The sequence below is a fragment of the Tenrec ecaudatus genome, unplaced genomic scaffold, assembly GCF_050624435.1.
Source record: "Tenrec ecaudatus isolate mTenEca1 unplaced genomic scaffold, mTenEca1.hap1 Scaffold_539, whole genome shotgun sequence".
Lineage (NCBI taxonomy): Eukaryota > Metazoa > Chordata > Mammalia > Afrosoricida > Tenrecidae > Tenrec > Tenrec ecaudatus.
In genome coordinates this window covers 1506395-1520326 of record NW_027459453.1, presented here as the reverse complement: position 1 = coordinate 1520326, position 13932 = coordinate 1506395, and the positions used below count along the sequence as shown (strand labels likewise).

The 13932-nt window shown below is 40.1% G+C and overlaps 1 protein-coding gene across 1 annotated transcript in view; it reads right to left on the bottom strand.

The window, feature by feature from the left end:
• Window positions 1-10836: 10836 nt before the first annotated feature.
• LOC142436671 (thyrotropin-releasing hormone-degrading ectoenzyme-like) overlaps window positions 10837-13932 on the bottom strand; it is a 96753-nt gene continuing 93657 nt past the window's right edge. The window contains exon 2 of the mRNA XM_075540174.1: window positions 10837-11487. Coding sequence (XP_075396289.1) covers window positions 11424-11487 — 64 coding nt within the window. The 3' untranslated portion in view covers window positions 10837-11423. The remainder of the gene's footprint in view (window positions 11488-13932) is intronic.

The following is a 13932-nucleotide window of genomic DNA, read 5'->3' as shown; positions in this document are numbered from 1 at the left end:
ATTTATGATTATGGGGGAAATAGACCTATGTGCATATATTTATAGGTTTAGTAGTAAGGTAGCAGGTGGACATTTGGCCTCCTCACGTGCATTCCCTTAATACAAGAGCACCTTGCTCAGCTAAATGGTCATTTCATGATTCCCACCTTCCCAGCATGATCGCTAAAGATAGACGTATGCATAAGCAAATGTGGTGGGAAAAGCTGATGGTGCCCGGCTATCAAAAGATATAGCATCTGGGGTCTTAAAGGCTAGAAGACAAATAAGCGGTCATCTAGCTCGGAAGCCACAAAGCCCACAGAGAAGAAGCACACAAGCCTATGTGAACACGAGGTATTGAAGGGATCAGGTAGCAGACACCAAAGAACAAAAACCATCATTGTGTGATCACCTTCCCCACATAAACGCTGAAGATGAATGTGTGCATAAGCAAGTGTGGTGAAGAAGGCTGATGGTGTCCGGCTATCGAGAGATATAGTGTCTGGGGTCTTAAAGACTTGAAAGTAAACTAGCGGCCATCTAGCCCAGAAGCAACAAAGCCCACATGGAAGCAGCACACCAACATGTGTGATCATGAAGGGCCGAGGGGACCAGGTTTCAAGCAACAAAGACAGGTGGGGAAAAAATCATATCATTGTGAAAGAGAGGAGCGTGTGACGGGGACCCAATGCCCATCTGTAGACAACTGGACATCCCTTGCAGAGGGGTAGTGGGGAGGAGATGAGTCACTCAGTGTTCACTGTAGCAATAATGAAACTTTCCTCTAGTTCTTAAATGCTCCCTCTTCCCAACTATCATGAGCCAAATTCTACCTTGCAGACCTGGTTAGACCAGAGGATGCACAGTGGTACAGATGGGATCTGGAAACACAGGGAATCCAGGACAGATGAACCCCTCAGGACCATTGGTGAGAGTGGCCATACCAGGAGGGATGGGGGTTAAAAACGGGGAACCGATCACAAGGATCTACATATAACTTCCTCCCTGGGGGATGGGCAACAGAAGAGTGGGTGAAGGGAGACACTGGGCAGTGTAAGATAGGATAAAATAATAATTTATAAATTATTAAGGGTTCATGAGGGAGAGGGGGGCAGGGAGGGATTGGGAGGGAAAAAAGGAAAAGGAGTTGCTGATTCCAGGAACCCAAATGGAAAGCGAATTTTGAGAATGATGAGGGCAACGAATGTATAAGTGTGCTTTGCACAATTGATGTATGTATGGATTGTGATAAGAGTTATATGAGCCCCAATAAAATTGTTTTTTTTAATGTGCTGAAAAACTCGGCTTATACACAAGTATATATGGTAAATGGTATTCAGTATTTGTACATTCCAATAGCTAAGCAAAAGCAGAAAAAATATATACGGAGGAAGAAAAAACACACTGAAAGGATCACAAATAATCACTATAATATGCATAATCAAGTATTATAAATCTATTACCTCCAATTAAAAACAACAATACAGCCACTGATACAGGGAGAAGACCCAATCACAGAGTAAGTATGGAACTGTAACCACGCTACCGGATGAGAGACAGTAAGCGTGCCTACCTTCAAGGAGAAGGACTGTCGTTGTCATCAGTGCTGTCAGCATGAAGACATAGATACATCTGTGACAACTTGAGAAACTACACAAGCTAACCTCTCTCATTTACAAAAATTCAAAAGGTACTATATCTCATAATTTGTCTATTATAGGAAAGTAAATCGATCAACATACTATATAAAACCAAATGTATAAAGTGAAATCTATGAGCTTTCCCTAGTACACAACATGAAAACTGATCTCCCATCTACTTCTATCTCTTCTTCTCATTCAATTCCCCTCTCTTTTTCTGGACTTAAGTAAAATGAAGGCTGCTTTTAATAGGTATTTCATGTTCTGGATATATAGTACAATGAGTCACTGTTCATAGCCTGGCTAGCAGGTAATTGTACCGTACATTTGTACCGTACACGTTGGTACTTAATTACATCCCATATTGTGTAAGTCTCTAATTCACACATTCCTATAAATATCTCATTGCTTCCTCATCAAAACCACAATCTCCCTGAAGGCAGATATTCTTGTTACAAAATACCAGTTCTTCCTCTAAGATGGCACCTCTGTGCCAGGTGGGTAATGGATCTTCATAAAAGCATAAAGTGTTGAAAAGAAGTAATCGAGCATACGCTTTAGAGAACTTCTTGATATACAGATTTTGAGCAGCACCAAAAGGAAACTGAAAACTATCAGTCTATAATTAATTGAAATTTAAACAGGGTGAATAACAAAATATTCCAATAAAATTCTGACTCACTTTATCTATCACTGAATTAATTATGAAATGTCCATGAAGAAATCACACTTGAAATACTCAAATATATCTTCGGAGATAAAATTAGGAGCTATCATATGTGCACTTTTAGCTAGTTAAGTTTCCAGTTTTTCTATAAAGAACATGTATTGCCTTTAAGGAACTAAAACAACAATAACAACAAAGGAAAAAGTCTTGTATTATTCCTGAGAACAGATCATGGAGTTTGAAATTCCAGATCCAAGTGTGTAATCTGAGTACTTTACTTCATCACCAAATGCCTAGTTTTCTTCATCTGGAAAATGAGAATATAAGAGGGACTATCTCCTAAGGCCATAGTAAAACACTAAATGGGTCAAAATGTTCCATGTCCTAAGGAGTGACTCATATATAGTAAAAGTGATATAAGTATTTGTTGTTGTTATTTTTAGTATGTCTTTGGGATAGGAGGAAAGAGGACAATTTCATTCTTCAAATTTCTACAACACATCCTTTTAAGAAGCACTCCATGCCTCTGAGGGTTCTCATGAAGATAAAATATAAATAAGATAGCTTGCTGTATTGTATCAAGTAGATGATACACTTTTAATTATAATTGAACAGCTAGAAATAGAAAAGATCTGCCAATCTCATATAAATAGATTACCTACAGATAGGTTAATTATCAAATTTAGAGATTTAAAACCAAATCCTCACATGGTGAACACCAATTACATAATTCTCCTCTGGGGTCTCTCCTGGATAAACCGCATGAGGAGAAAATTCAAACCCTTGGGGGTATGTTAACAGATGAGACCACAATAGAAAAACAGACTGCTCAGTACTACAATTGAAAAAGAACTTGGGAAAGAAGGAAAAGAGAGGAGAGAAGGCATTGCAGAGTTTATAATCGAGAAATAAAAATTACTTTTAAGATTTTTAAAATTTTAATATTTGTTAATAGAAAATTTTATTTTAAGGTCATTGGTCATATAATACCCTTACATGCACATTTCGCCTCCATAGCTTAAGTAAAATCAGGTCAACTAGTAGTTTATTATTGGCTCAATTGGTCTAAAATTTGACTTTCTAATGGAAAGTAGCAAGCTCCTTATTCCTCTGGGATTTGGTTGGGGAAAGCAAGTTAAGGCAGCTCTCAGCTCTCAGCTCTGCAGAAGCAGCCTTTGTCCACCAGAGATAAGTATTATCAGAACATAAGCCTTTCTTCCCCTCCTCCTCTTAGAAAATCACTGGGAATTCCTAGAAACCCATTGTCTATAGCCATGCCCCACATCCATTGTCTCTTCAACACATCTATCAGGTATTTGTTGCCAACATCCCCTGCAACTTGTCAAAGTCACTGTGACAGGTAAGTCGCGCCTCATCTTGGCTGGGTCAGGATTCTCAATACGTTCCCAGTAATCCTCCACGATGTGATCTAACACAGCACAACAATTCCCATCTTGGGGTCTGCTTGTGAGTAGACAAGCACAGGTGAGAACATAAAGGCGGGATGCAACCTCCTGACTTAGGTCACAGCCCTCATGCAATGGGAAGGAGGTTTCTTTGGGGAATGTGTCCTACTACTCATGTACTGGTCAGTTGAGGCTGTGGGAAACTGCCTCGCTTTTTGATGGTGGGGATCCAACATCTGGCTCATCAACCCCTGGGGTTCTTTGGACTTCAACCAAAGACCCACTATCTACATTAATGACCCTCGACGTCACCAATAGTTTGCCATTTGGCCTTCTGTGCATGGATTTTATGAACTCTGCAGCCACAAGCCTGACCTCGGACCTCAGACTCATCCTCCTCTGTAGTCATTGACCTTTCTGTCTTCTTTCTTTCTGTGTAATCAGTCACTATAGTTAGGCAAGTCAGGAGAAGCCCCCAGCTTAACATCTGATCCATGCACTTGAGCTAGACTGAACTTACCCATGTCTACAATTGTATGAGGCATTGTCTTGATATCAATTTATCTCTTTATAAGTGTCCCTAGTTTTGCTTCTTTATCTGTAACACAGTCAGTAATTACCTTAACGTTGCTAAAGTTAATTCTCAGTCAGTCCGCCTGTAACATGATGTGTCAGAATTGTCTGCTCCTATTTGAGATACTCTCTAGACATTGTCTATTCCTGGTTTCCTCAGCACCTCTATTAGCAGCTTTGCAGTTGCTGGAATCCACTCAAGGGCATGTAGATGATAGCCTCAGATGACTGATCTCTGTCAGTGCTGCCTTGTCCCATTCTCTTTTCTACCTTCTTTCACCACCAGGGTGAGTGCACGAAGCTTCACATTTCATTAGATACTGACAAATGTATATCTCAAGCCAAACCACTCAGTCAACTCCAGTTTCAAATCCAACATCTGTTTAAATTTCTAGCAGATATAAAATGTCTACCTAAATGTTTAATAGATATGTCAGTCTCTAAGTGATCTCCTTCTTGGACAGACGATCTTTTGTCTCAGCAAATGGAAATTCCACCCTTCTCATTCTTCAGCCCTGGTGCCAAAGTGACTTGCTTGTGGAGCTAACCACAAAATCAGCAGTTCTAATCCATCACCCACACCGAGGAGAAAGGATGACGTTTTCTGCTCCCACAAAGGTTTACAGCCTCAGACACCCAAAGGGACAGTTACACTCTATCCTACAGAGTCACTGAATTGGAATTGACTCAGGGTCAGTGAGTTTATTGATATATTTATGGTTCTTTCCTCAAAACCTTAGAGTTGGTGCCTTGATTTCTCTCTCTTTCACACCTCATACATCTTCGTCAACAAATTCCAAATGGTTCTGCTACCAACCAGAATTGTTCTACTCCTGTCTATGCCACTGTTAACAGCCTACACTAAGTGGCCATCATTTTGGGCCTGAATTTTAACTGCTTTTCATGCCTCTGCCCTTTCCACCTACAACAAAGTTCTTTTATGTGAACCACTGCTGACATTTTCAGATGAACAGTTGGCCTCACGATGTAAAATGTTTAGCAGCACCTCTGGCTTCTAAATGTCAATATCATCTCTCCGCATTTGGGACCATTGCAAATGTCCCCAATACCTCCGAATGTTTTGGTTTTTGGATGGGGCAACAAATTTACCCATGATTAAGAACCAATACTATATAGCATGTCTTATCCAAGCCATGGGTCACCTCAAATACACATGAAAGTTGGATAGTGAATAAAGCCACAGAAGAATCGATGCAATTGAACAATGGTGCTGGCAAACAATATGGAAAGTACCATGAGCTGCCAGAAGAACAAACAAAGCTCTCTTCTAAGAGATGGACAGCAATGATGACTGTGTCCCATTTGAGGGGATCAAATAACAAAACTGTAGTAAGCAGAAACATTTGATGGTGTAAGATATGGCAATTTAATAATAATAATATATAATAAGGTTTCCTGGGGGGTAGGGAGGGCTAAGGAGGGGATAAAGGGGATCTGATATCAACAAGTTCACGGAGAACATGTTTTGAAAATGATGGTGGCAGCAACTGTACAAATATGCTTGATCTAATTGAAATATAAATTTTTATAATATCTATAAGAGCTACCAATTTTTAAAAAATAGAATACAGCTAGAATGCTGCTCAGAAGTGTGTGAGGCAAGACTTCATCTCATGTACTTTGGACATGCTACCAGGAGAGATTAACCCATGCCAAAGGAAATTATGTTTAATAGAGGGTCAAAGAAAAGGAGGAAGAACCCCCAACATCATGGACTGACATAGTGTCTGTAACAACGGGCTCAAAAATAATAAATGATGGCGAGGATGACATAGGAATGGGCCGTGATTCACTTTGTTGTCCAGTAGAATAAAATAACGAGGGAGGTGCTCTCAGCCATCCAAACAGATGAGTTTGAAAATGTTTCCAAGAATGGAATCACAGATTTGACTAATGTATTAAGTATAATGGATAATACTTTGAAGGTTAAAAGGTTGTTTTGTAAAAAAATTTAAATGCATAGCTTAGAAAAAAAAAACCTGGGTTATTTTTGGATACCCGCTTGAATGTTGTCATCAAGTCGGTGCTGCACAGTAACCCTATGCACATCGGAACAAAGCACTCGTCTCCATCCCAGCGTCACGCCTGTCCTTCACTTTGAGCTCACTGTTGCAGTCACTGCCAATCCCTCTCTCTCATTGAGGGCCTTCCTTCTTTACATTGCTGCTCCACTTTACCAAGCATGATGGACTTCTCCAGGGACCGGTCTCTGCTGATAATAAGTTCCAAGTATGTGAGACAAGGTCTTACCATCTTTCCTCTAAAGAGCGTCTGGCCGTCCTTCACCAAGATAGACCAGTTTGCTCTTTTGGCAGTCCGTGGGACTTTCATTCTTCTTTGCCAACACCGTAGCTCAAATGCAGAGAATCTTCTTCTGCTTCCTTATCCAATATCCAACTTTCACACGCACAAAAAGTCACTGAAATACCATGGTTTCTGTCCGCTGTACCTCAGTCCTCAAAGTGACCTTCTTACTTTCCAATACTTGAAAGAAATTTTATGCAACAGATTTACATAATTCAATGTGTTGCTTCATTTCTTGAGTGCTGTTTCCATGAGTGTTGATGATGAATCCCAGCAAGACGAAATGCTTGCCAACTACAATCTTTCTGTTTTTCCTGATGTTACCTATTAGTCCAGTTTTGAGAATCTTGGTTTTCTTTACATTGAGTTGTAATCCATACTGAGGCTGAAATCCTTGATTTTTAACAACTAGAGCTTTAAGTCCTCCTGTCTTTCAGCCAGCAAGGTGTGTCATCTGCATATTGAAGGTTGTTAATAAGCCTGCCTCCCAATCCTGATGCTGAGTTCTTCACATAATCCCGTTTCTCTGATGATTTGCTGTGCAAACAAATTGAGTAAGTAGGACAAGAGGATTCAATTCTGACACACGCTTTTACTGAATTTTAAACCAAGTAGTAGTCCCTTGCTCTGTGCACACAATGTCCTCTGGATCCATGTACAGGTTTCACATGAGCATAATAGGTAGTTCCTGTTCTTCTCAAGGTAATCCATAGTTTGCAGTGATTCATACAGTGGAATCCCTTCACATAGTGAATGAAACACGCTGCACAACAGCTGGTCTTCTCTGTGTTAAGCCAAATCCATCTGATTTCAGCAATGATATCTTTTGTTCAATATCCTCTATTGAATCTGGCCTGAACCTCTGGCAGCTCCAAATCAATGAACTACTGCAACTGTTGTTTACTACTTCAGCAAAATATTGCTTGCATCTGATATCAAGGATAATTTTCTTATTCTGTTGAGTCACATTTATTTGGAATGATTATAAATATGGATTTCTTCCAGTCAGTTGACAAAGCAGCCATCTTCCAAATTTCTAGAGGAGTGCTACCAGTGGTTCATCACTTTGTTGAAACATTTCAATTGATATTCTATCGATTCCTGAAACCTTGTTTTTGGCTAATACTTTCAGGACAGCTTGGATCTATTCCTTCAGTGTCATTAGTTCTTAGTCACATGCTACATCTTGAAATGGACAAATGTTGATTAGTGTGGTTCAATGACTGTGTATTCCTTCTTTCAATGCTTTCTCCATCATTCAATATTTTGCAGATAGAATCTTTCAAGATTGAAACTGAAGGCTTGACTTTTTTAATAATGAGTTATTTCAGTTAAAGATATGCCAACTATGTTCTTTCTTTTTGGTGTTCTAACTCTAAGTCTTTGCACATTTAATCATAATAATTTATTTTGTCTTCTCAAGCTGTCCTTTGAAATTTTCTGTTCATCTCTTTGTGTCCATCATTTCTTCCATGTATTGGGCTAATTTTTCTACTACCCTAAGTCCTTTGCTCAAAAACCATTTTCCCAATGGTGTCTTCTGTGATTTCCCATTTAAAAACCTCAACACCTTATTAGACATAACCAAACACTTATTAGCAATGGTTAGGGTGACATAGGTAATTCATGAAGGCGATGTTCTAAGGCCTACTTTGGTGAGTAGAGATTGAGGCCTGAAAAACTCATGTGGCCATCTAGGGTACAATTACTGGTCTCCTTTGCTCCCCCACTGGGAGGAGAGAAGACTGATAAAAATAGAAACTCTCATGGAAACAATTAGTCTAATAGTTGTATGGGGCATGCACACATCAGCCTTCACATCCATGAAACACAAAGCACTAGGTGGCGCCTGGCTACCACTTCCACCTGCTATGGAAAGGCTTACACAGAAGGCTCGGGTAGAGCAGAGGAGAATACAGTACAGATTCCAGAATCACAAAAGAGACCGGGCTCACAGGCTGGAGAGAGACTGGTGGCACCCTGAAGTCTATGATCCTTAGTCACTCCTCAGGTCTGTAACTGGACTCACCCTTGTAGTTCACGTTTCAGTCACACATCAGACAGGTCTCAAAGAGGGATAACAGCGCTAGTGTGGTAGGCACACCTGAGTATAATCAACCAATTAAGACCCAAAGGGCAGCATTTCCCCAAGGACAAATTTCAGAGCATTCGAAAAGAAGCATGGATGGGAACGGGTAACAGAAAGGAAGTACATATGTGATGGTACATGAGATGAAACAAAATGTGTTTAATTGTTGAAAAAAACTGATGATCTGCTCTGTAAACCGTCACCCAATTCACAACAAAATCAATTTACAAAAAGAAAAAAGTAAAACAAGTAAAAATATGAGCTTCATCTACAGTGCCACACACACACACTTTCTATTCATCCTTTCTGCCTTTGCTAACCCCAAGGTCAGCAGTTCAAAATCACCAGCCACTCCATGGGAAAAAGATGAGGTTTTCCATTCCTGTAAGGAGCTCCAGTCTAGGAAACCCACAGGGGCATTCTACCCTATCCTACAAGGTCGCTGTGAGTCTGCATCAATCTTATGGCATTGAGTTGTTTTTGTTTTGTCTTTTAATCTGTAGCTGATAGGCTATATATTTTACTTAATGATTTAACTTGCCTCAAATTAATAGGTTTTAAATATTAGTATAGAATGAAGTTTTGCATTTTTTATCCACAACTCTATGGCTATCAGAAAGTTAAGTGTCTACAACAGGTGAGTGACCCAACGAACACCTGCAGAGGAAATGAGAGGAGGAGGGAAGGTCGAAGAGAGGGCAGGAAGGGAAGATAGGTAAGGGAAGAGAGGATGGGTGAAATAGACTCTATAGTAAGACAGCCACAGCGAATACCCAAAACGAGTCTGCCTGGGTCATTCATAAAAACCGAGTTGATTCCAAAATATTCCTTTTTTGAAAATACAATTCACAATGTATAACAAAAGCTAAGACTTTGTCAAACTACTTCTGCTTTTACCAAACTTTATGTAGGATTTTATATAGAAAATGTACTTATAATGTCATTAACAGACATATGAAAATATCTATAGAATGCATAGAAACTGAGAGAAATTTTACAAAGCACATGGGCTGTGATATCTTCCCAAGATAACACTGACTGTGCCGGGGTAAAGTCAAATCATTCCATGCCATACACCCTAAAGTATGTTAGCGAGTCACCATCACAGTGAACAGCGTCCATTTCTACAGAGAAAGCGTACATGGTTCGGCTGGGAGTGAAGCAGAGGAGCAGAAATGCTCCCTGCTGCAAGCTGACAGTTACATGGGACCCCTGAAGTTTTAAATTGAGTTCCTCTGCTAATTACCGGCCTGAAAGAGACAAAGAATGATCCACATTTTATTCTCTGCTGAACTTGCAACAAGCACTCGTGAATGGGACATTAGGGTCAAGCTGGGAAGCTCCAGTTTGTTTGACCGAGTACAGAGCATGGTGTCACCTCCCGCGCAAATAAGGTCAGGTACACCTCCCTGCCTTGGGTTCCCACCAGGGAGATGTCAGTGTAACCGGGGCTAACTGAGGACTTGAGAGAGAGGATAAAACAAAAACGCAAACAAAACAGAAAACAAAAAATCACGTTGCCTATGGATTTGAAGTTCTGTGTTTTAAAATGAATTCAAATGTGTACAATCTCATTCTTTTCCATCACATGCTACACCTAGTGGTAAGAGTGTCAACTATTCTGTCTATTTTCTAAACAGCTCATTGTATGACCAGTAAAGCTACACAGCAGGCAGGTACTTTAATGAAACAGGCCTATTCTCTGGGGACAAGAACCTGTGGTTGAAACGCTAGCACTGTGATCATGAAAGCACTTTGTTCTTGCCAATGAGCAATACTTTTGATGTGGATCCTGATCAAAAATCCCCTTGGGAAGGAAAAACGTGTAGCGGTGGGGAGGGGGGAACAAAGGAGTGTTGTGATGTGAGATTTCAAAACAGATTTTCTCAGAAGAAAAAATACCTTCAGCATTCAAAATGGGTATGCATTCTACCTTTCTGGAAAGTCATAGAATGACGTTGCCAAAGCAGCCTCATTGAAGTTAAAGTAATAAAAGTAATTAATTTATTCATTCAACCAACAGTGTTGAGTATACTACTTTCGTGCATGGAAGAAACATAAGAACACTCGAGAACACAATCCCATGACCAGTGCAATTTCTTTCTCTCTTCTCTTTATTTAACTTACTATAACTCGGCATCCAACATGTGGCTGAATGAAAAAAACCTAGGGGCAGCTTACACACTGTAGCCCGGCATGTGAGAGTTAGGAAACAAGCACTAATCAATGGGCACCTCCTCATAGTGTCACAGTGAAGACTTTGGGGAATCACAGAGAATGTGTTTGACATCCCAGCTCCTTCATTTAATGGCTGTCTGCAGGAATAGGAAACTTCATGGTCTCAATTTCCTTAATATAAAAAATAATCGTGTAGCAGTGCCTACTGTACACAGTAGTTAAGAACATGAAGTGTGACACTGCCAAGAACCTTTTACGCATGTTTTTAACAAAGTAGAATTATTTTGGCTATCTTTTAAAATGCTAAACCTACATCAGTTCTTAAATAATTATACACATACTTTGTGGCAAGAATCCAGAAGCACCAAACTTTATTTTACCTCTTGTGAAATCATAGCCTCTAAAAATATAACCCTTAGACTGTTCATGCGTCCTAAGCATCTTAACCAATAAACTCCACCTTCAAGGAGCCCTTCTGAAAAAATAAACAAGAAAATTCTTACCGAGTTTTGGCAAAGAATAGGGCACTTTAAAGTAGTCTTCATAAAACTCAATTAGTCTCTTTGTTATATGGAGGGCGTAGTGCCCGGATCCTCTTCTGATGGCGTCGGGTCTTGCATACAACCGCACCTAAAACATATGCAGACGCAGCACTTTAGCCTTTTGGTCTCAAGTTGTATCTATCGTGCAAATATGAACCTACACAAATTACTTCAAGGACTACAAAAACTAAACAATATCCTTTGTCCATTATATCAAGGCACTTTGTAATTGAAAGAATCAAACTACAACAATTGAAGTAACCAAGGTGAGCAAGTTACAATTTCCTCCCTTTGCAAGACGACAAAGAGAACAATTCTATACCTTGCTTCAAAATAAATATTCAAAGTGATCACTTATGTGCGCCTGTTAGAGATTTGAAGGTATGGTGGATTAATATAATGGGTCCCTAACGATGCTGAAAATAGTCAGGATACGGTGGCTCAGCAGGAGAGAAAATTCATGGTTTGTTAAAGACATATTATAACAAACTTTGAAAGTATTACTGAGCAGGGCAGAAATATAATTTATGCCCCCTTCTTTTCTTTGGAAAAAACCTGTCTTGTTCCCAATCTGCAAACCAGGGATAGAAAATTCTTGCCTGGACATCAACAATCCTCATTCTGGTGGGCACTCTGCAAGTGCTCCTGGCTCAAACCCAGCTGAACATCATTCATATTCCAGCACAATCTGGACCCTTAATATGGATTTTAAATCAAGCACTGTATATTATCTAGTCCTCAGCCAAGAAGGATCCTAAGGCAAGTAACATAAAACTGAACAAAACTAACAATTGTACAGAAAAGGCTAAAATGAGATTAGTTTCCATAAAGCTTTCATAAAGCTATCCAGCATCCTTCTTTCCAAAGGCTAAGTCTATTTTTCACAGATGTGGTCCCTAATCCTCATATCAATTGTGTGAATAAGAAATGTGTATTTTGTACAGCAGTGGAGAGCAGTGTCCTGGGAGTTGGATTTTAGTCCAACTCTGCCACTAAGAACGTGGGATGCTGGTGAGCAAATTACTTAACCTGCTTGGGTCTCAAATGTTCTCATTTATAAAATAAAGGTGTTTGCCACCAGATAGTTCTACAGTGTTTTTCAATTCTAAAACACCTATTCCCAATCCCATTTTACAGATAAAAGGATTTATTATTTTCTTACTGGTGATTTTCCCAAATCAGTATAAAATATTTTATTTAGTATATGTAAATGGATATTTATGTTCATAAAGACTACAAAGGAAAACTGTAGTCCATGTGTAATGGTTAGATCTTATACTAACTTGGTACTTTTGTGGAGGCAGGGGTGGAGTCAAACCTGTCAATCATGTAGTCGCCTAGTGACGCCTCCTTGGGGGCGTGGCTTTTTATAAGCGAACAGCAAGAACTTCTTTCTCAAGCCCGCCGCCTTCCCTGCTTGCCAAGATTGTGTCTGCCTCTAGCGTCAGCCCCATGTGGACTGCAGACCCTGCATGTTTCAACACCCTGCCATTTCCCACCAACCCTGGATCCACAGGACTCTGCGCCCACCTGTGATCCCCCTGCTTCCGCTAAAGGTACTTGTTCTGTTTCATCCGCCTGCCTCAGCTGGGATGCATTCTTGATGTGAAATTGTTTCTTGATATCAAGGGTTTTTTTTTTTTCTGATTTCAAATCCATAAACAATCTATGTCATTGGTTTTGTTTCTTTAGACACCCTAGCCTACCCCATCGCAATATAACACATGATTGTACAGGTGACTCTTTACCATCTATATTAAAAGGAGAGAGAAGGGAAAACCAAAGCAGCTGCTCTTAAGTCAATTCTGAAGCAGCAGCTCGATATGTCCCAGAGCAGACCCGCTCCATAGAAGTGTATCACGGTAATTCGTCTGGAAGTCGTTCCTCGGGACTTCCTTCAACAGAATTTCTGGGTAGGGGTGAGCCAATCGCAAACTATCTGTACAGTCAAGATATAAGTACAATCTAAAAGCCTAGAAAATCGAGGAAAACACATTTTGACTTTAGCTTGAAAGACCTATAATTCAATACCAGATTTACTGACTAACACATTTCCAACAAAAATGGCTGACAGAAATATAACCTCTTCCATCAATCAATTCCACAAATCAGTCAAGATATCTGCAATGAATTCAATAACAATTAACTACTAAAATGATGAAGCTGCTTCTCATGCAGCAACTAAGTTAGATATAAAATTGGGTCCAGTCACCACAGATTTAGTCGGCAGCGGTAGAAAGCCGACACTCTCAGGAAAGCCCATCTGAAAGAGCAGCACATGCCACTCTTGACACTCGGGGAGATGCAGTCATTCCGAGTCCCTGCTGTGCCTGGCATCAACTATTCTGTATACATTCGGTATTTTAGGTGGAATTCCCAAGAGATAGGCCACAAGACAAGTAGGGTGTGTGGGTGATCAGGAAAGAGGCGTGCCCAGGAGATACCTCCGAGGGAATAGGCAAAGCAGCATCCAGAAACGTGAGAATCCAAGCGAGGCTGCAATTTCAGGTGAAATCTGGAGCACAGACTGACC